At 41.1% G+C, this 23,118-nt stretch overlaps 1 protein-coding gene across 1 annotated transcript in view; it reads right to left on the reverse strand.

The window, feature by feature from the left end:
- The window catches only part of LOC117507318 (A disintegrin and metalloproteinase with thrombospondin motifs 9-like), a 201,385-nt gene that overhangs the window by 147,658 nt on the left and 30,609 nt on the right, over positions 1–23,118 (reverse strand). The window contains exons 9-14 of the mRNA XM_034167162.1: positions 22,453–22,599; positions 21,923–22,064; positions 20,017–20,121; positions 15,053–15,198; positions 3,316–3,497; positions 2,261–2,397 (exon numbers count right to left, since the gene is read on the reverse strand). Of these exons, the coding sequence (XP_034023053.1) occupies positions 2,261–2,397; positions 3,316–3,497; positions 15,053–15,198; positions 20,017–20,121; positions 21,923–22,064; positions 22,453–22,599 (859 nt within the window). The remainder of the gene's footprint in view (positions 1–2,260; positions 2,398–3,315; positions 3,498–15,052; positions 15,199–20,016; positions 20,122–21,922; positions 22,065–22,452; positions 22,600–23,118) is intronic.

Genomic DNA, 23,118 nt, shown 5'->3' on the forward strand with positions numbered 1-23,118 from the left:
TGACCCTGAAAATTCTTACGTAAGAGCTTACTGAACTATATCCATATTGCTGAGAGACAGCTGAACTAAATTTCCTTGATAAAACCGCACACAAGCCACTCTGCATGTTACAGATTGTCGTGAGAGATTGTTAGTTTTCTACGAAAGATGAAGACTTAAGCTTTTGGAGCAACAGCATGGATCAAACACGCTCGTCAAGGCCAGAGAGCCACAGTCTAACCAAACACTGTGTGTGGGGCAGAGTCTACACACAGGAAAACCACTGGTTCTTTCCAGCACTGTGGTTGAAATTTCAGTCATTGCATATCCAAACTAAAACCATCAAACCACCACAGTATGGCTTGGCAAAAAACAAAACAATTGTTTGAATGATCCAATAAATATTTCATGGAGGGAATGTATAAAGGATTATTGGAATGATGGGGAACTGAGCACGATCATCACCTCCTATGTTGATAATGCATAAACCAAAGTGCAGCTGCATGCTTCTTCCTTATGTTTGATGCCTTAACCCTCTGGGGTACAAGGACATTTTCTTGATTTTACCATACCTTCAAAAAATGTCTCTTTTACGATAGTTGCATATCTATCTATCTATCTATCTATCTATCTATCTATCTATCTATCTATCTATCTATCTATCTATCTATCTATATATATATATATATATATATATATATATATATATATATATATATATATATATATATAATGAATATAATAATGCCCATGTGTTGCACATCAAAATGTTCAGAAGAATCTCACCTTTCTGAATGTTAATTTGACTCAGTGTAATTCATTTCAATGTTACCAACTGAAGCACTTTATTAGATTAGTCCAACAACTCTCTTGTTTCAGAGGTCATTACACAGTACAGTTCCTTCATATTAACCATATTTGAATTTGTTTGATTCACATTTGTTTCATTTAGTTAATACCTACTGCAGCTGTAAAAATTAACCAATATAAATTAAAAATCGACTGTAAGTAAATGATACAACTATTTCGATACACGTGAATCAATCTAAAAATATTGTCAACTGGTCAAATGCTTGAATTATTGATGAATTGGGTAAGCTAATCATATTTAACTGCTACCTATGTGACTTCAAACGCTCAGAAATATTCAAAGGTCAGTGCGAAGTTCTCCCAAGACTCATCACAGTAACATTAATTTGTAAGGGAAAAACAAAATCAACATATCAAATAATGCTAGGCAGTACAAGTATAATAGCTATAAATGTACCCGTTTGAAATAGTTGCCACAATCTTTTAATTCTGTAATACCGGTTCAGAATAGGAAAGCTAAGTTATGCTAACAACAGCTGGGTTCTTCTTCTCTTTTTCTATGTTGCTACTGTATGTTGTGCTGCCCCCCACTGGTGAACAAAATGTATACAGGGGCAATGCCACTGTTTTTAACATGGTTAAAAACCTGAAGAAGATCCCTGTTTTTTAATGAAATATGTATTTGTAGGTAAGCAATGTCACTTTTGGATTATTTTCATTTTTCATGGAAAATAATTTTCTACATTATGTCTGTGCAGGTAGCACACTGGCATAGAGGTAGAGAAGGTCCTGGGATTGCTTGGTTCACTGTGTATGGAGTTTGAATGTTCTCCCCATGTTCCCATAGACCTATGTTCGTCTGTCTGTATGTGGCTGTGCACTGGTATCCTGTCCAGGGTCAGGGTGTACCCCGCCTGCCGCCCTACGAATGCCGGGATAGGCTCGAGCCCTCCAGCCCCTTCCCCATGACTCTTGACTGGAGTAAATGGGTATAGAAAATGAATAAATGTCTCTGCAGTTAGCTGCACTAACTTACACTGTATATTTGAAATGCATCTCAGCTAATTGTTTTTTAATAGGTTCCAGCTATTTTGCATCATGTTGCGTAGTATTTTCTTTGTTTGTATGAGATGGCTGTGGAAAAAACACAGAAACAAAACAGTGAAGCTGAAATGCAATTCTTATCTCTAAGTGAACTTGACCAAAATTATTCTGAATGGAATGCTGATCTGTGATCAATTTTGTTAATTATTTTAACGGCACACAGTAAAAGCGTTAATAACCAGAGGAAACAAACAAATGATCTGGATTAAAGTGAGGTCTTTGTGACTCTGCTGTACAATACACAGATCACCTTCGATACAGATGCTTTAGATTAGTTCCAGACATTTCTACCTATTCTTAAACTTTGCTCACATGCTTGTGTTTTGAAGCATAAACATGAGTCTGGAGATAAGTGTGTAAAGCTCACCCTGCACAGGCCTTGGACACAAATGTCATTGGTGTCGGGTCCACACGGCGTCCCATCAATGACCCTGTCCCTGAGCTGATAGTAGGCTGTGCTGCCTGCTACCCTGCAGAACAGCTTACACCTGTCCTTCATCAGAACTGACAAAAATAAGACATCGATTAGCAGTGGACACAATTCAGGTCATCAGCTAACTTTTTTGGAGAGGGATATGCTTTTTAGCGAACTTTGAAAATCATTAGCGTACCAATTAGCCTCCACTAAATGTAGTTTCACTAAGTTCAATTTAATTCAATTTAATTAGCTTATAATGCGCCAAATCACAGCAAAAGCCGTTTCAAGGCCCCTTACATAAAACAATTCAACATAAAATTTAAAATTTTTTTAAAATGAATTTAAAAAATCCAAATACATAAATAAAAACAGAAGTAAAAGAATAAAACAGATAAAAATAAAAACTATTCATAAGAAAGAGAATAAAAATAGGTCCAGCTAGTTGAAGTTGAAGCCAGCTAGCATTTTTTCAATAAGGTTTAACGGTCAAAAATTTCTCAAACACTAAAATCATATGTTTGTTATTGTTGGAGGCTATACACATCCAATAAGTAAAACTGACAAGTGTCGCCTCAAGGAGGTGGAATAGCAGAAGATCAAGCCTGAGTAAATCCCATTTTTACATTATTAAAATTATTTTCCAAGTTTTTTTTTTATTCATTTAATACTTTCTGTACTGTAAATAAATGATGTTGAATGCAAGCTACAGCTTAATTTTATTTGTTCATTTAATGATTTTGTACATCTTGGATTTAGCTAACAACTTAGCTAAACCCATAAAACACCTCTTTAGCCGTTTAACTGGTTTAGCTAACAGCTGTTAGGAAACAACTACTAGCTAAACCCATAAAATTGTAGGTTAGCTGTGCCCACCACTGGTATGAACAGATAATGATGATAAACACTGATAATTGACAGGTAAGAACATATACTGTCTGAAACAACTGAGAGAATATCAGTGACATGAGAAAGGTTGTAAAAACAAACCCCAAAAGGTTTCTCACTTCCACTATATTTGGGCACCCAGCGAACATTCGGAGGTAGACCGTTGATGTTGAAGTGCCTGCCATCAAAGGCAGTGCACTGCTCCTCCCTAAAGTCCTTCTTCTGCTTGGAGCAGGGCTCAGAGTTACAGGAACGAAACTTCATCCGGCGACCCACACAGTATGTTCCTCCATTTCTGGGCCTGGAAGCAAGATTAGGAAAGCACATGGACCAATAAACTAAAGTTATGGCCCGGTCACACTGCACTAACTAAGGGCAACAAAGCCCAAATGAAACAAGAAATCTGGACTTTTGTTGACTTTCATTGGCATCCTTTAACCTTCGTTCAGCTTTGTTCCTGCAGCTTGCGCTTCGTCAGGATTTTTAAACTGTTGAAAAATTTGAACGAATGCTGCCGAAAACCTCAATTCGTCCCTATTTCATTTTACTGTCGTTCTTGACGGTTTCTTATGTTTGCTTAGTTTTTCTAACGTTAGCGTTTCGTTTGACTTCGTTCAACCTCACAAGTCCGATGTATTGAATGAACGCAACAACATTTGAATGAATCAATAACTAAAGCCTCGACCAGCTTTTCATACAGTAACAAAAGCATTAAGATTGTTTTATCAACTATGTATGGACGTTTCAAACGTTTGTGACTTGCCTGCGTGTGGGTGTGACCTTTGTCTGACACGGACCGTTCCCCATGGATGGTGACGATCCCCAGCATGGAGATGACAAGAATGTGAAGACAAACAAACAAGGGAGAGGCTGGCCGCCTGTGGCTTTTATAGCTGCTGTTGGTCATGTCTTCTTCTTTCGTATTCAGTGGTGGACGGCACCATCTGAAGGTGCATTTACTACCACCTACCGGGCTGGTGAGTGATCACTGAGATTTTACAAACTTTTAGCTGTTGGTCACGTGATTGTGAACGTTTTGTTTAAAGCGTTGATGTCAACGTTAGCTTCAGTTTTCTTTCGTTCCTCTTTTGTTCCTTTTGCTGATAGTGCAGTTTATCTGCCAGGGAGGGAAATTCAACAAGTTGAGACTGTGGCCTGTTTCCGTAGACGTGTCCATAAAAATCATAGATGGACATGCTTTGCAAACTTAATACCTATCACTACATTGGATGATGTTGAAATTGAGGATGGTCCAGTGGTTGTTCCAGCAATAGCAATGATTTTGTGTCTGCTACCTACATGCATGGACTGTCTCAAACATAAACCTACTTCTAGGCATCTTATATATGCTACTCTGGAACCACCCCGAAATCCAGACAGTTCAACTGTCAACCCCAGTGAGGTCCTTAGTCTGGTTCTCATTAACATAAGATCACTGTCCTCAAAATCATTGTTGATTAATGATCTAATTATTGATCATCACTTAGATATGATTGGGTTATGTGAAACCTGGCTTAAACCTATGGCTGTCCTCCCCTTAAATGAGGCCTGCCTACCAGCATATACATTTAGTCATGTCCCTCGTGATGCGAAGCAAGGCGGGGGTGTTGCTCTTATTTATAAATCTAGGTTTAGCTTATTAGGTGTTGGGGGTCACAAATATAACTTGTTTGAGCATTTGATTCTCCACTCTGCTCAGGATATTACGCATTGCCAAGGTCAGAAGAATAAATTCAGCCGTATTACTTTGTCATTGTATATAGGCCTCCTGGCCCATATTCTGAATTGTTAGATGAATTTGGTGTGTTCATCTCTAACTTGTCAACTAGTGCAGATAACATTCTGATCATTGGTGACTTTAACATTCATATAAATAAGCCTTCTGATCCCCTCTGCAAATCATTTATGGAAATTGTGGATGCATTAGGATTTCAGCAATGCATTCAGGACTCAAAGCACATTAGTGGAAATACCCTGGATCTGGTTCTTGCACATGGTATTGCTGTCACGAATATTAACATCATGCCTCTTACATCCATGGTCTCTGATCACTCACTTATTAAGTTTACAGTTTCGCTTTAGTGGAACAACAACCTTATATATCACTACGGCGATGCATCAACTCCTCAGCTAACACTGAACTTGAAGCTAGACTGCCTGATGTCTTAGCTTCACATATGGCAAATACCCAATCAGTAGACAGACTTGTGGATAGTTTAAACTCCGCGTTCAAAACTACACTCGACATGATTGCACCACCTGTGTTAAAACCGCACTCCCCCAAATCACAGTCACCTTGGTTCAATGATTACCTGCGTGACCTCAAGCATAAGGCTAGAGGTCTAGAACAGAAATGGCATTGTTCAAAATTAGAAGTATTCTACTTTGCGTGGCATGATGCTATCTTAGACTATAAGCATGCATTATTGGCTACAAAGCGGACCTATTACTCTGATCTGATCAACAAAAACAAGCATCTCAAAGTTTTTGTTTGACACGGTGGCAACATTTATTCATGGACAACCACCTGTAGTTCATGCTCCTTTTACAGCAGAAGATTTCCTGGATTACTTTGAGAAGAAAATAGAAGACATTAGATTAAACATATCCCAGCATGCCTTAACCCAGCCACTACACCCTGCTATTGAGGTGGGCACCATTACTGAGGTATTACCTAGATTTACAGAATTTGATAGTATCTCATTAGGCATGCTGGCGAAACTCGTAACATCAACAAAAAGCACAACCTGTTTATTTGATCCTATACCAACAAAACTGTTTAAGGACCTGTGGCCCACTCTTGGGCTGACTGTGCTGGATCTGTTCCTAAATGTTTCAAATCTGCAGTGATTAAACCATTACTTAAGAAACCTAATCTTGACCCTAGTGTATTGAAAAACTATCAGCTGATATCAAATATATCATTTTGCTCTAAAATTCTGGAAAAAGTGGTGTCACGGCAGCTCGTGGACTATCTTACTGAGAATAATCTCTTTGAGCCACTGCAGTCTGCTTTTACAAAATATCATTCCAAAGAGACGGCTCTCACTAAAGTGGTGAATGATCTTCTGCTTACAATGGATTCGGACACCACTACGGTTCTGGTGCTGTTAGATCTCAGTGCTGCATTTGATACCATGGATCATCATATTCTACTTGGTAGGATGGAAAATCATTTTGGGATTCCTGGGAGTGCCCTTGCATGTCTGACGTCATACTTGACCAGTCGTTCTTACTGTGTTTTGTACAGTAACACTACCTCTAACCTTAGTGACATGAAATTTGGGGTTCCACAGGGGTCTGTCTTAGGCCCCCTGCTTTTCTCCCTTTATATAGCACCCCTTGGGCACATATTTTGGCATTTTGGGATTACCTTTCACTGCTATGCTGATGATACTCAGTTATACATTCCATTAACTGCTGGTAATCTCGTTCACATAAAATCCTTGCCTTGCAATCAATCGGAGGCCAATCGGAGGTCACTAAAATTAACATTGAATCGGTGTGTAACTTTGCAAAAACAATGTCGGACTCTGTTGTTTTCTCTGGGCCCCTCCCCAATCAGACCGGGAGTGACATGTTTAGCCACATGTTCTCCTTGAATTGCTGGCTGTCTGAGTGGTGTCCAAAAAATGAGGTGGGCTTCATTGATAATTGGCAAAGCTTCTGGGGAAAACCTGGTCTTGTTAGGAGAGACGGCATCCATCCCACTTTAGAGGGAGCAGCTCTCATTTCTAGAAATCTGGCCAATTTTTGGGGATCCTCCAAACTGTGACTGTCTAGCGTTGGGACCAGGAGGCAGAGCTGTGGTCTTATACACCTCTCTGCAGCTTCTCTCCCCCTGCCATCCCCCTATTACCCCATCCCCGTAGAGACGGTGCCTGCTCCCAGACCACCAATAACTAGCAAAAATCTATTTAAGCATAAAAATTCAAAAAGAAAAAATAATATAGCACCTTCAATTGCACCACAGACTAAAACAGTTAAATGTGGTCTATTAAACATTAGGTCTCTTTCTTCTAAGTCCCTGTTGGTAAATGATATAATAATTGATCAACGTATTGATTTATTCTGCCTAACAGAAACTTGGTTACAGCAGGATGAATATGTTAGTTTAAATGAGTCAACACCCCCGAGTCACACTAACTGTCAGAATGCTCGTAGCACGGGCCGGGGCGGAGGATTAGCAGCAATCTTCCATTCCAGCTTATTAATTAATCAAAAACCTAGACAGAGCTTTAATTCATTTGAAAGCTTGTCTCTTAGTCTTGTCCATCCAAATTGGAAGTCCCAAAAACCAGTTTTATTTGTTATTATCTATCGTCCACCTGGTCGTTACTGTGAGTTTCTCTGTGAATTTTCAGACCTTTTGTCTGACTTAGTGCTTAGCTCAGATAAGATAATTATAGTGGGCGATTTTAACATCCACACAGATGCTGAGAATGACAGCCTCAACACTGCATTTAATCTATTATTAGACTCTATCGGCTTTGCTCAAAAAGTAAATGAGTCCACCCACCACTTTAATCATATTTTAGATCTTGTTCTGACTTATGGTATGGAAATAGAGGACTTAACAGTATTCCCTGAAAACTCCCTTTTGTCTGATCATTTTTTAATAACATTTACATTTACCCTGATGGACTACCCTGCAGTGGGGAATAAGTTTCATTACACTAGAAGTCTTTCAGAAAGCGCTGTAACTAGGTTTAAGGATATGATTCCTTCTTTATGTTCTCTAATGTCATATACCAACACAGAGCAGAGTAGCTACCTAAACTCTGTAAGGGAGTTAGAGTATCTTGTCAATAGTTTTACATCCTCATTGAAGACAACTTTGGATGCTGTAGCTCCTCTGAAAAAGAGAGCTTTAAATCAGAAGTGTCTGACTCCGTGGTATAACTCACAAACTCGTAGCTTAAAGCAGATAACCCGTAAGTTGGAGAGGAAATGGCGTCTCACTAATTTAGAAGATCTTCACTTAGCCTGGAAAAAGAGTTTGTTGCTCTATAAGAAAGCCCTTCGTGAAGCTAGGACATCTTTCTACTCATCACTAATTGAAGAAAATAAGAACAACCCCAGGTTTCTTTTCAGCACTGTAGCCAGGCTGACAAAGAGTCAGAGCTCTATTGAGCTGAGTATTCCATTAACTTTAACTAGTAATGACTTCATGACTTTCTTTGCTAACAAAATTTTGACTATTAGAGAAAAAATTACTCATAACCATCCCAAAGATGTATCGTTATCTTTGGCTGCTTTCAGTGATGCCGGTATTTGGTTAGACTCTTTCTCTCCGATTGTTCTGTCTGAGTTATTTTCATTAGTTACTTCATCCAAACCATCAACATGCTTATTAGACCCCATTCCTGCCAGGCTGCTCAAGGAAGTCCTACCATTATTTAATGCTTCAATCTTAAATATGATCAATCTATCTTTGTTAGTTGGTTATGTACCACAGGCCTTTAAGGTGGCAGTAATTAAACCATTACTTAAAAAGCCATCACTTGACCCAGCTATCTTAGCTAATTATAGGCCAATCTCCAACCTTCCTTTTCTCTCAAAGATTCTTGAGAGGGTAGTTGTAAAACAGCTAACTGATCACCTGCAGAGGAATGGTCTATTTGAAGAGTTTCAGTCAGGTTTTAGAATTCATCATAGTACAGAAACAGCATTAGTGAAGGTTACAAATGATCTTCTTATGGCTTCGGACAGTGGACTTATCTCTGTGCTTGTTCTGTTGGACCTCAGTGCTGCTTTTGATACTGTTGACCATAAAATTTTATTACAGAGATTAGAGCATGTCATAGGTATTAAAGGCATTGCGCTGCGGTGGTTTGAATCATATTTGTCTAATAGATTACAGTTTGTTCATGTAAATGGGGAATCTTCTTCACAGACTAAAGTTAATTATGGAGTTCCACAAGGTTCTGTGCTAGGACCAATTTTATTCACTTTATACATGCTTCCCTTGGGCAGTATTATTAGACGGTATTGCTTAAATTTTCATTGTTACGCAGATGATACCCAGCTTTATCTATCCATGAAGCCAGAGGATACGCACCAATTAGCTAAACTGCAGGATTGTCTTACAGACATAAAGACATGGATGACCTCTAATTTCCTGCTTTTAAACTCAGATAAAACTGAAGTTATTGTACTTGGCCCCACAAATCTTAGAAGCATGGTGTCTAACCAGATCGTTACTCTGGATGGCATTTCCCTGATCTCTAGTAATACTGTGAGAAATCTTGGAGTTATTTTTGATCAGGATATGTCATTCAAAGCGCATATTAAACAAATATGTAGGACTGCCTTTTTGCATTTACGCAATATCTCTAAAATCAGAAAGGTCTTGTCTCAGAGTGATGCTGAAAAACTAATTCATGCATTTATTTCCTCTAGGCTGGACTATTGTAATTCATTATTATCAGGTTGTCCTAAAAGTTCCCTAAAAAGCCTTCAGTTGGTTCAGAATGCTGCAGCTAGAGTACTGACGGGGACTAGCAGGAGAGAGCATATCTCACCCGTGTTGGCCTCCCTTCATTGGCTTCCTGTTAATGCTAGAATAGAATTTAAAATTATTCTTCTTACTTATAAGGTTTTGAATAATCAGGTCCCATCTTATCTTAGGGACCTCGTAGTACCATATTACCCCATTAGAGCGCTTCGCTCTCAGACTGCGGGCTTACTTGTAGTTCCTAGGGTTTGTAAGAGTAGAATGGGAGGCAGAGCCTTCAGCTTTCAGGCTCCTCTCCTGTGGAACCAGCTCCCAATTCAGATCAGGGAGACAGATACCCTCTCTACTTTTAAGATTAGGCTTAAAACTTTCCTTTTCGCTAAGGCTTATAGTTAGGGCTGGATCGGGTGACCCTGGACCATCCCTTGGTTATGTTGCTTTAGACGTAGACTGTGTTTCATAATTATTGTATGGCCTTGCCTTGCAATGTGGAGCGCCTTGGGGCAACTGTTTGTTGTGATTTGGCGCTATACAAGAAAAAAGTTGATTGATTGATTGCATCAGTGAGAAGTTGGATGTCTAGAAACTTCCTACTTTTAAACTCTGATAAGACTGAAATGATGGTTCTTGGTCCAGTAAGACATCGGCATCAATTTGACCAGTTAACGCTCAGCCTAGGCTCATGTGTCATACATCACACTGACAACGTGAGGAACCTTGGGGTAATTTTTGATCCTACATTGTCCTTTAATATTACGAGGACTGCTTTCTTTCACTTGCGAAATATAGTGAAGATTCGTCCCATCCTATCTATGGCTGATGCTGAGACCCTGATCCATGCATTTATCTCTTCTAGATTGGACTACTGCAATGTTCTATATTCTGGTTTACCGCAGTCTAGCATTAGGGCTCTCCAATTGGTTCAAAATGCTGCAGCCAGACTTTTGACACGAAGCAGAAAGTTCGACCACATTACACCCATTTTGGCATCCCTTCACTGGCTTCCTGTCCCAGTGAGATCAGAGTTTAAGGTCCTGCTACTAGTCTATAAAATTGTTCACAGACTCGCACCTCCCTACTTAGCTGACTTACTTTGCCCGGCCCGGGCTTTGCGTTCTCAAGGGGCAGGACTACTTTGTATCCCTGGGGTGAATAAGAAGTCTGCAGGTCATAGAGCTTTCTCTTATAGTACCCCTGTTCTGTGGAATGCTCTCCCTGTGTCAATAAAACAGTCAGATTCTGTGGAGACTTTCAAGTCCAGACTTAAGACACACTTATTTTCCCTTTCGTATGGCTAGCATACTGGTATGTTTGACGCTTTTTCTCTTTTAATTAATTTTATTAGTAAACGAAGCGTGCCGCGGCCTCAACTTTACCTAAATTCTGGGTCATTTAGTGAAGCTTAGGGCTAGTGGCCGGTGATCACCTTAGTATTTCTTCTGTTTGTTTTGTTGATTAATGCTGGCAAATTATACAGTGTTTCTTGTCTTTCTGATGCCTGATTCTGTTTTTTCTCTCTGTTAAAGGTGCAGCTCCATCCAGAGATGGGAGTTGTATTTGTGCTGGTGACCCTCCTGTCCTGTGCACCAACAACATTTCCTGTATATTTATTTTGTGAATTGTTCTGTAATTTATGTCTGTAGCATGGCCCAAGCAGAGGGTCACCTCTTTGAGTCTGGTCTGCTTGAGGTTTCTTCCTCAGAGGGAGTTTTTCCTTACCACTGTTGCTCTGGGGGTTAGTAAGGTTAGACCTTACTTGTGTGATGCACCTTGAGGGAACTCTGTTGTGATTTGGTGCTATATAAATGAAAATACGAGGGCTGTCAATAAAGTATAGGTCCTTTTTATTTTTTTCAAAAACTATATGGATTTCATTCATATGTTTTTACGTCAGACATGCTTGAACCCTCGTGCGCATGCGTGAGTTTTTCCACGCCTGTCGGTGACGTCATTCGCCTGTGAGCACTCCTTGTGGGAGGAGTCGTCCAGCCCCTCGTCGGAATTCCTTTGTCTGAGAAGTTGCTGAGAAACTGGCGCTTTGTTTGATCAAAATTTTTTCTAAACCTGTGAGACACATCAAAGTGGACACAGTTCGAAAAATTAAGCTGGTTTTCAGTGAAAATTTTAACAGCTGATGAGAGATTTTGAGGTGATACTGTCGCTTTAAGGACTTCCCACGGTGTGAGACGTTGTGCAGCGCTCTCAGGCGCCGTCGTCAGCGGACGGATTGCAGCGTCGGCTCGCCGCGACGCTCCGCCACAGGAAAAACACCTCCGTTGGAAGCCTTAAGGACAAGTTGGAACATGTCCAGCTGTTAAACAATTTCTCATATACTCACTCCACTGAAAGCCATCAAAAGCCGCCTGGATTTTACAAATGGTTATCAACACGGAGGTGTTTTTCCTGTGCCGCCGCACCGCGCCAGCTGCGTCCCGACGCGCGGCCCCGTCCACACGTCTTTCATTAAAAAAATCTTTAACAGTGGAATATCCGGATAAAATGCTGAAACTGACTTCTTCTGAAACTTCTCTGTTCTCTCACGACGTCCTGGATCAATAGAGCCTGAAATGTGGAGGTTTTCAGCTTGAAACAGGCTGACGACGGCGCCTGGGACCGCTGCGCGACGTCTCGCTCCGTGGGAAGTCCTTAAAGCAACAGTATCACCTCAAAATCTCTCATCAGCCGTTAAAATTTTCACGGAAAACCAGCTTAATTTTTCGAACCGTGTCCACTTCGATGTGTCTCACAGGTTTAGAAAAAATTTTGATCAAACAAAGCGCCAGTCTCTCAGCAACTTCTCAGACAAAGGAATTCCGACGAGGGGCTGGACGACTCCTCCCACAAGGAGTGCTCACAGGCGAATGACGTCACCGACAGGCATGGAAAAACTCACGCATGCGCACGAGGGTTCAAGCATGTCTGACGTAAAAACATATGAATGAAATCCATATAGTTTTTGAAAAAAATAAAAAGGACCTATACTTTATTGACAGACCTCGTAAATTGAAATTTTGCACCCTTGATTTGCAGGCTATTTGGTGATGGGAAAAGTGAAAGCTCATTCGTCCACCTTTTCTTGACAATTTGTGACTTTGTGGCTTTTTATCCCTAAATTCAGGAACCGTCATATGCTGTGTGACCGGGCCTCCATGATCCTGACTTCCTTACTGCTGCACATGTACACTTTATCTCACACACCTACATTAATGACAATGAATTTGCTTCCTGTTTTAAGATAAGTGTCATTGTAGTCTGTATTTGTGCTCCAGTTGTCCATTAATACAGGATGAAAAGTACTACTACAGTAGTCTTGATGATCTCTGATTTACCAGGAAACAACTCGATTCAACATGAACACAAGCTACGGGAAGAATTTTCTTAACATGTATATCTCTGGTTCTAAATGTCTCAGAAATAGCCTGCGAGAAACGTTGACTTCGGTGACATCATGTTAGGGACTGCCTCCTCAGACCCATTCACTGAAACAAATGGGAAAACTGGAATTTTTTGCAGCTCAAAAATCTGTTTTTTTTTTTTTCCTTTAACAGTAATTTTTGGACGGTGGAAATATTTTTTACACACCTCCCGGCAAGATCGGAGAAATTGCAGCTGAGTACAGCATGAGAAATGCTTCAAAAACTACTTGGAGCCAGAGTCGCGGAGAAGGAGGAATTTTATTTATAAGTGCGAACACAAAGACTCTGACATAAAGTGACAGCTGCTGCCATCTTAACGTGAGAGATGTGCCCTGGGAACTGAACCCACCCCCAGCTGTTTAACTGCATTACCTGCTTCTGGATTGATGATTGTGGACAGAAAAATGACAAATGGAAGCAACACAAATGCAACAATCGGGAATCAGATCTTTACTGACCATTATGTGTTTATATAATTTGGATGTTTTGAGCAAGAGAGAACGACTTTTAAACTGGAGCAGGTGTGATCCTACATGGCTGCTGTGTGCGAACACAGGTGCGAACTCAGTGTGATACATCTCTCAGGGCATACCCGGCATCATGGACAGGCCTTAGGGTGCCTTTCCCCCCCTCTGAGTCATTTGGGTCTACCTAACTGATGAGCCTGTCAGTCACCCGCAAACCACAAAAAAACAAAGCAGGCTACAGTGATTACAATTTGTACAAATTTCCAATATAGATTAATCATAATAATATTGATAAATACACTGATTTATCTGATATTTACAAAAATAATTGTGAATGATTCGATTGGTTCATGAAATGATCTGGGTAAAATGGAAACGTAAAATGGAAATATGTGTAGAGTGTTGACTACTGGACCTGGCTGTGAAAGAGAGTGAGAAGTGAAAAAAACAATGCTGAACTAAAAGATGGATATATGCTGCTTCTTTAATCAAGGACCACAGAGGGTCCTTGAAGAGAGTGAAAGAGAGAGTGAAAGAAATTGTGAATTTCACAGTTACGGACAAGGTTGGGTAGGATTACTTTGAAAGAATACATGTGGATTACATGTATGTATGTACAAACGTTTGGATTACTTGTAATCTGATTAATCTTTTGGATTACATTTCAAAGTAATCCTACCCAACCTTGGTTACGGATAACTCACGCTGGGTATGAGTTGTGTGTCCTACTGGTAACAATAATAAACAGCCTCGAGAGGATGTTTAGCCTGTACTGGCATTTGGCGCATAAAGGAGGTGCATGAATATTAGCCCAATATTAGAGTTACATTTAAACTGTGCTCGCATGCATTTAGCCTGCGTTTGCGTTACAGCCCTGAGTTTTGTGAGTCAGACATGAGACGATTGCTTTTTCCTTCACAAACTATGTTACAATTGCATATTCAACCACTCAAATTTTTAAATATCATGGGGGAGAAACCCATGATTAAATCAGACTTTACACTTCTGGCCTAAAAAAGTGCCCCCCTTAGAGTAATGCAAGGCTCCTCCACAAATCTGTGTCTGACGTTGGGTCTGTCTCAGGGTATGTATTTACTACACTTTTTGCCTCTCAATATTAATGTTCTCTCCGTGTTTGTGTGGATTTCCTCTGGGTGCTCCGGCTTCCTCCCACATCCAAAGAAATGCAGGTTAGGTGGATTGGAAACTTTAAATTGTCTGTAGGTGTGCATGTGGGTGTGAATGTGTTTGTTTGTCTATATGTGCCCATGTGACAGACTGGCGTCCTATCCAGGGTGTACCTCGCCTCACGCCCTTTGAATGCTAGGATAGGCTCCAGCCCCCCGTGACTCTTAATTGGTATAAGCGGTTGAAGATGAATGAGTGAGTGAGTGAGCATTGACTGGAGTGAGATATGCACTTTAAGGATACTAGGCCTACGCAATGCACAATATGGCAGCTAGGATACAGATAAGGTCCACTAGATATGCATGACTACAAAAGAGGAACTGCTTACACAGGTCGGTTGCATTCACGGACGGCCATCTTGATGCCCCCACCGCACGTCCGCGAGCACGTACCAAAAGGACTCCAAACTCCCCACGCCCCCTCTACAGGAATGGCGTCATGCTCTTTGGCAATGCACAAGCCGTGCTTGCAGTGCTGCAATGGAAGATACAGATTAAAGAGACAGATGAATGAAAATGGCAGCCGGGAGAGCAGACACTGAAGTATGAGCATTTGCAAAAAAGAAAGAGGAAAAAAATCAAGTCGAGTCAAAAAAGGGAGAAGAACAGCAAGAGTGTGCACATGAAATCTTATCCACGAGACTGGAAACACATCTATCTGTTCTCCCGTTCTTTGATGATAATCTGGGAGAAATTATACAGTGATGCAAATGGAAAGCAAGGAGGCAAAAAAGTACATTTCAAAGCTGTCTGTCTTGGAAGAAGAAAACAAAATGTCACACAGTCAATAAATATTTCTCAGCTCATAACAGGAGATCATGCTTGAGCTGTTCAACAAACAGATCAAGTATTCAGTGTTTGGTGTGGTGTGCCATAGCAGAGGGATTCAGATGGGAGCTTGTTATAAACATAACAAGCATTCAACATGTGTCTTTAGGCGCACATGTCAGCCTTAGTGGAAGGAAACGAGTTTAGTTTGGAAAGTCATAGTTATAAGCTACATTTATCGTATCTACCACAGTCAAGAAACTTCAATGGTTCAAGAATAGTGTCTACTTATGGACATATCAGTCATGTTCAAGTTCTAGTATGTGCACGGGGCTTTTGCTTGGGTAAAAATTCATAGCGTCCATCTCTGCTTGTTATCCTTATGCCTTAACTATAAAATGAGTATTTCATTGAACTGCATTGCTTCTGTCAAAGCCAGCAAGTCACAAACTGGGGTCAAAGGGCTCCTCTGTACCCATAGGAGCACACCACATGGCCAAAGTGCAGGTGATGTTCCCTCAAAATACAAGTCATACACGACATCTGAGTCTCCATAATTAACTGCTTGTTTGATACAAAGTCATTCCAGCGGTACCCAAGGGTCAACTGTCAACTGTCATTGCCTTAGGTCACTGGATAGCATCCAAGTTTCACGATCATACAGTGAGACTGTAAACACCAGGACCCGAAAGACTTGGACTATCAAGATATTGATTAAAAAAACACCTCTGTCAAGGAACATCATCATTCCATAAGCTCTTCACAGGCACATATTCCTTTATGAGTTCTTTCGCTGCATACAGACACACTTCTGATGGCCAAGTTCAGGAGTCATTGAAAGCCTGGATCTTAGTCTTAATCCCGGACAATCTCAGACTCAGACTCTCCAACTCCTCTCTCAGCTTCTCTTGGTTGATCTTCATCTTCATCTTCAGCTGTTTACTCCAATTAAGGGTCGTGGGGGAGCTGGAGCCTATCCCAGCAGTCATAGAGCGTGGGGCGGGGTACACATTGGAGAGGATGCCAGTCTGTCACAGGGCCACATATAGACAAACAAACACATTCACACCCACCTATGGACAATTTAAAGTATCCAATCCACCCAACCCGCATGTCTTTGGATGTGGGAGGAAGCACCTGGAGAGAACCCATGCAAACACGGGGACAACATGGAAACTCCACACAGGAAAGGCCTCAGGCAGGAATCAAACCCATGACCTTCTCGCTGTGAGGCAACAGTGATAACCACTAAGCCACCGTGCTGCCACTCACTCATCTTCAACCATTTATTTACTCCAGTTAAGGATCGCGGGGGGGGGGCTGGAGCAGTCATAGGGCGTGAAGTGGGATACACCCTGGACAGGATGCCAGTTTGTCACAAGGCAACATATAGACAAAACAAACATATTCACACCTAATTTAAAATTTACAACCTGCATGTCTTTGGATGTGGGAGGAAACCAGAGCAAACCCACACAAACAAGGGAGAACATGCAAACTCCACACAAAAAGCCCACAGGTGGGAATCAATCCCATCACCTTCTTACTGTGAGGCTACAGTGCTAACCACTAAGCCACTGTGCTGCTTCTCTCAGATTCTCAAGTGCAGCAAACAGGGTATCCCTTGATTCCACAAACCCATGTCTATGAAGTCAAAGTCAGTTAATGTTTCCTTACAGGCAAAGGCAACTAAGCCACTGATCTCCACAACCTGACCCAGCTGGAGAAATCATACAGTCCATGCAAATACTGAACAGCATAGGAGGCAGAACGTATACCTGATAAACATCAGAATTCACGAGGAAGATGTCTGAGACATGGACTCCCCTCTGTACATCACTCACAATGCACAAGCCGGCTGTGAAGTTCATACATTTTTGGTAATCCCATAAATACAATGTCCCACTGAGCACCCTGGATAAAATTACACATAAAACAAAATACTGCCAATATTCATGCTTGTGTTCAGTGAGGACTCACAGAGCTAGGGTGCATGTGATGGCTGACTTATTGGGAGTGACAAAACAGTCACAGCACATGCAAGAGGAATTCTGTCTTGCACTGGGGTTCCCAGTCAGTGTTGTGAGAGCCGTGCACACGTTCATGTTTCATATCCGAAACCTTTTCAACTGTCTGACAGCAACTTGTTTACACGTAAAATCACAGAGTACCACGCCTGATATAATTACCTCATTAAAATTCAAGCTAGCTTACAATGTCCCCAAGAATATTAAACATTATAGCCAAGAAGGCATCGTGTGAGGCTGGTGGGCAAGAACCAGCAACAGCACAGAAAGTTTGCAAGTGGGGGGTAATATACCAACAAAATAAAACATTTTTACAACCTTTCTATTCATACTTAGGAAATTAAAATATTCAATTAACTTTTAATTAAAATATATATTTTTGTATACAGTACTGTGAAAACGTTTTAGACAATTTTAAAACATTCATTAAACAAAGAAGCTGCAAAATAAAGAAAAGCTTTATAAATAACTAACTTACTCTTGCTGAACATGAAAGACTCCAAAAAAAAAAAAAAAACAATACATGTGGAAAGTATTCACAGTCCTTCACTTTTTCCACATTTTCTTATGTTACAGCCTTATTACAAAATTGAGTAAATTTATTTTCCCCCTCATAATTACACTCACCATGCCCCATAATGACAACAGGAAATAAGTTTTTTTTTGGTTCAAATTTTTGCAAATTTATTAAAAATAAAAGAAAACCCTAAGAATTCACATGTACGTAAATATTCACACCCTTTGCTCAATACTTTATTGATGCGCCTTTGGCAGCAATTACAGCCTCAAGTCTTCTTGAAAATGAAGCCACAAGCTTGGTGTACCTATCTTTGGGTAGTTCGCCCCATTCCTCTTTGCAGCTCCTCTCAAGCTCCATCAGGTTGGACGGGCAGCTTCAGTGCACAGCCATTTTCAGATCTCTCCAGAGATGTTCAATCAAATTCAGGTCTGGGTTCTGGCTGGGTCACTCAAGGACATTCACAGAGTTGTCCTGAAGCCACTCCTTTGATATCTTGGCTGTGTGCTTAGGGTCATTGTCGTACTGAAAGATGAACCGTCGCCCCAGTCTGAGGTCAAGAGGGCTCTGGAGCAGGTTTTCATCCAGGATGTCTCTGTACATTGCTGCATTCATCTTTCCCTCAATCCTGACTAGTATCCCAGTTTCCTGCCACTGCAAAACATCCCCACAGCATGATACTGCCACCACAATGCTTCACTGTACGGATGATGCCTGGTTTCCTCCAAACATGACGCCTGACATTCACGCCAAAGAGTTCAGTCTTTGTCTCATCAGGCCAGAGAATTTTGTTTCTTATGATCAGAGAGTCTTTCAGGTGCCTTTTGGCAAACTCCAGGTGGGCTGCCATGTGCCTTTTACTTAGGAGTGGCTTCCATCTGGACACTCTACCATACAGGCCTGATTGGTGGATTGCTGCAGAGATGGTTGTCCTTCTGGAAGGTTCTCCTCTTTCCACAGAGGAATGCTGGAGTGATCACTGAGTTCTTGGTCACCTCCCTGACAAAGGCCCTTCTCCTGATCGCTCAGTTTAGATGGACGGCCAGCTCTAGGAAGAGTCCTGGTTGATCTGAACTTCTTCAATTTACAGATGATGGAGGCCACTGTTGTTATTGGGACCTTCAACGCAGCCGAAATGTTTCTGTACCCTTCCCCAGATTTGCGCCTCAAGACAATCCTGTCTCAGAGGTCTACAGACAATTCCTTTGACTTCATGCTTGGTTTGTACTCTGACATGCACTGTCAACTGTGGGACCTTATATGTAGACAGGTGTGTACCTTTCCCAATCATGTCCAATCAACTGAATTTACCTCAGGTGGACTCCAGTTAAGCTGCAGAAACATCTCAAGGATGATCAGTTACTTATACTTACAGATACGTAGGTACGTGTGATTTCTTAGTTTTGTTTAGGGGAGGTGATGGTCTAGTGGTTAAGGCATTGGGCTTGAGACCAGAAGATCCTCGGTTCACATCCCAGCCTGACTGGAAAATCACTAAGGGCCCTTGGGCAAGGTCTTTAATCCCCTATTGCTCCTGGTGTGTAGTGAGCACCTTGTATGGCAGCACCCTCACATCAGGGTGAATGTGAGGCATTATTTGTAAAGCGCTTTGAGCGTCTAATGCAGATGGCAAAGTGCTATATAAATGCAGTCCATTTACCATTTGTTTTTAATAAATATGCAAAAATTGAAAAAAAAAAAACTTTTTTCACATTGTCAATATGGAGTATTATGTGTAGAATTTTGAGGGAAAAAAATTTCCTACATTCTGGAATAAGGCTGTACGAGAACAAAATGTGGAAAAAATGAAGCACGGTATATACTTTCTGGATGCACTGTATCTAATATGGGTATAATTTATAATAATTTATTTCCTATAATAATAATAATAATAATACTCAGATTTATTCTTATTCATATAAGAGAATTTTGATTAACTGATAACATATCATTAGTTGTAACCATCCCATCCTGCTTTTACCTTTCCAGGAGAACAGTCGGTGCCGTCAGCCCATGGCATGTGCTGGGTCCTGCAGCCCCGTTGGGCGCCTTCTGGACTGGTGCACCACAGCCTACGGCACTGAGTCTGAGGAACACATGAGAAACAATTACTGAATGCATGATTAAAGAAGGGATAAGATACAAACATACATTGAATAACCATCAAAATTTGTAAATACAGGCATTAAATCACATCATAACAGATAAGAGTAGAAGGTGACTCAAGACTGCTTTTGTCATTTTTCATATTTTACTTGTATTCGAATTTGAGATGATGAAAAAGGAATTTCATGTGTTCACTTTTCAATTCACCGGTGATCAGATATGATGTCTGTCACATTTGCTAACTTGATTTTTCATGTGATTTGGTGCATTTTAATGTCCCTTAGGGAAATGTGTCTTGGACTCATGTGCTGCATACATGTGCCTTCACAGTGCAATATACAGCTGCCGCCTTCCGACTGTTCCATCTGAATCCTGCTGCAGCGAATGATCATAACACCATGTACGAGGGCTGTCAATAAAGTTACGGTCCTTTTTATTTTTTTCAAAAACTATATGGATTTCATTCATATGTTTTTACGTCAGACATGCTTGAACCCTCGTGCGCATGCGTGAGTTTTTCCACGCCTGTCGGTGACGTCATTCGCCTGTGAGCACTCCTTGTGGGAGGAGTCGTCCAGCTCCTCGTCGGAATTCCTTTGTCTGAGAAGTTGCTGAGAGACTGGTGCGTTGTTTGATCAAAATTTTTTCTAAACCTGTGAGACACATCGAAGTGGACACGGTTCGAAAAATTAAGCTGGTTTTCAGTGAAAATTTTAACGGCTGATGAGAGATTTTGAGGTGATTCTGTCGCTTTAAGGACTTTTCACGGTGCGAGACGTCGCGCAGCGCTCTCAGGCGGCGTCATCAGCCTGTTCAAGCTGAAAACCTCCACATTTCAGGCTCTATTGATCCAGGACGTCGTGAGAGAACAGAGAAGTTTCAGAAGAAGTCGGTTTCAGCATTTTATCCGGATATTCCATTGTTAAAGGAGATTTTTTTTAATGAAAGACGTGCGGACGGGTCCGCGCGTCGGGACGCAGCCGCCGCGACGCTCCGCCACAGGAAAAACACCTCTGTTGAAAGCCTTAAGGACAAGTTGGAACATGTCCTGCCTGTTAAACAATTTCTCATATACTCACTCCACTGAAAGCCATCAAAAGCCGCCTGGATTTTACAAATGGTTATCAACACGGAGGTGTTTTTCCTGTGCCGCCGCACCGCGTCGGCTGCGTCCCGACGCGCGGATCCGTCCGCACGTCTTTCATTAAAAAAATCTCCTTTAACAGTGGAATATCCGGATAAAATGCTGAAACCGACTTCTTCTGAAACTTCTCTGTTCTCTCACGACATCCTGGATCAATAGAGCCTGAAATGTGGAGGTTTTCAGCTTGAACAGGCTGATGACGCCGCCTGAGAGCGCTGCACGACGTCTCGCACCGTGAAAAGTCCTTAAAGCGACAGAATCACCTCAAAATCTCTCATCAGCTGTTAAAATTTTCACTGAAAACCAGCTTAATTTTCGAACCGTGTCCACTTCGATGTGTCTCACAGGTTTAGAAAAAATTTTGATCAAACAACGCGCCAGTCTCTCAGCAACTTCTCAGACAAAGGAATTCCGACGAGGGGCTGGACGACTCCTCCCACAAGGAGTGCTCACAGGCGAATGACGTCACCGACAGGCGTGGAAAAACTCACGCATGCGCACGAGGGTTCAAGCATGTCTGACGTAAAAACATATGAATGAAATCCATATAGTTTTTGAAAAAATAAAAAGGACCGTTACTTTATTGACAGCCCTCGTACACAACATGACAGTTTAGGTTCACGCAAACACCACTCACCATGTAAGGGCACACCTGTGTTCCTGGCCCAAATATCAATTCACATTGTTTATTGACATTGTATATCCGTCCGGGCAGCTGCTGCGAGAGACTGTATGCTCTAGAAACGGGTTCGTCGAGTAAGCACTCACCATATCCTGTGCTATTAAGAAATAAAAATAAAATGACTTAAAGAAAAAAGGAAAGAGACACAAACAGACAGAAAACACACTCAGTATACCCGGAGAGGTGATTTAGTTTGTTTTCTGTACATATATATGTAATCCCTACAGTTCAAAGATATGTTATCTTGACAGGTTTGGGATTTGATAATCTTGACTTGTATTGAGACAAGACTGCTCTGTGGGTTTGAGGACGCTTTTGGAAAAATATGTGAAGATGCCAAAAGTCCAAAGAAACCAATAAAACACTGATTGCCCTCTCCTTTTTTAAGAAACACAGATTTGTTGTTTATAATGCACTGTTGAAAGAGCTACACTTAATATGAGCCAATTCCACGTATGTTTGATGAAGCAAAGTGTGCAACGTACTCGAGGAACTCTGTGATGTACTTCCTGCTACACTTGGACCACATCCAGGGATTTGTATTGTAGTTAAGCGTGGGTGCCATCACATGTTGCTGAACCTTAACACCATCCTCCTTACACTTGTTACTGTCATCATGTGGCATGTTGAACCTAGCAGAGAAACAAGAGTCAGATATTCAGGTATCTAAGATGAATGAGGGGTCAGTCCATCTCAGATCACCCCCCAAAAAATTGCATGTTTAAACCTCACCCCCTCCAGTTCATATGAAATTTAGTATAGAGGTAATTCTTGGCCAGAAAAGCCAGAATTCAAAATTTTGTCTTTCTCGGACCAACGGTTTTCGAGGTATTGCAATTTCAACTTTTCGCTTTTTTGCAAAACATTCAAACTGCTGTAACTCAGCAACCACTGTTCTGATTTTGAATAACAAGGTATTTCTGTAAAGGGGAAACCACACGGGATCTGTATAGTGAGTATGTGACAGCATATCTCAGAATAATCAACCTGAGGCACTGTGTATATAAATGTATGGAAGTATACAAAATGGACACTAAATTTATGAAAGATTGGGTATGTCAACTTCCACATGGTTTTGCATGAAAATGACAAAGAAACCCCCTCCAATTTTTTATATGTTATGGACACACAGGGCTACATTTTTCATAATG

Source organism: Thalassophryne amazonica, chromosome 3, assembly GCF_902500255.1.
Source record: "Thalassophryne amazonica chromosome 3, fThaAma1.1, whole genome shotgun sequence".
Taxonomy (NCBI): domain Eukaryota; kingdom Metazoa; phylum Chordata; class Actinopteri; order Batrachoidiformes; family Batrachoididae; genus Thalassophryne; species Thalassophryne amazonica.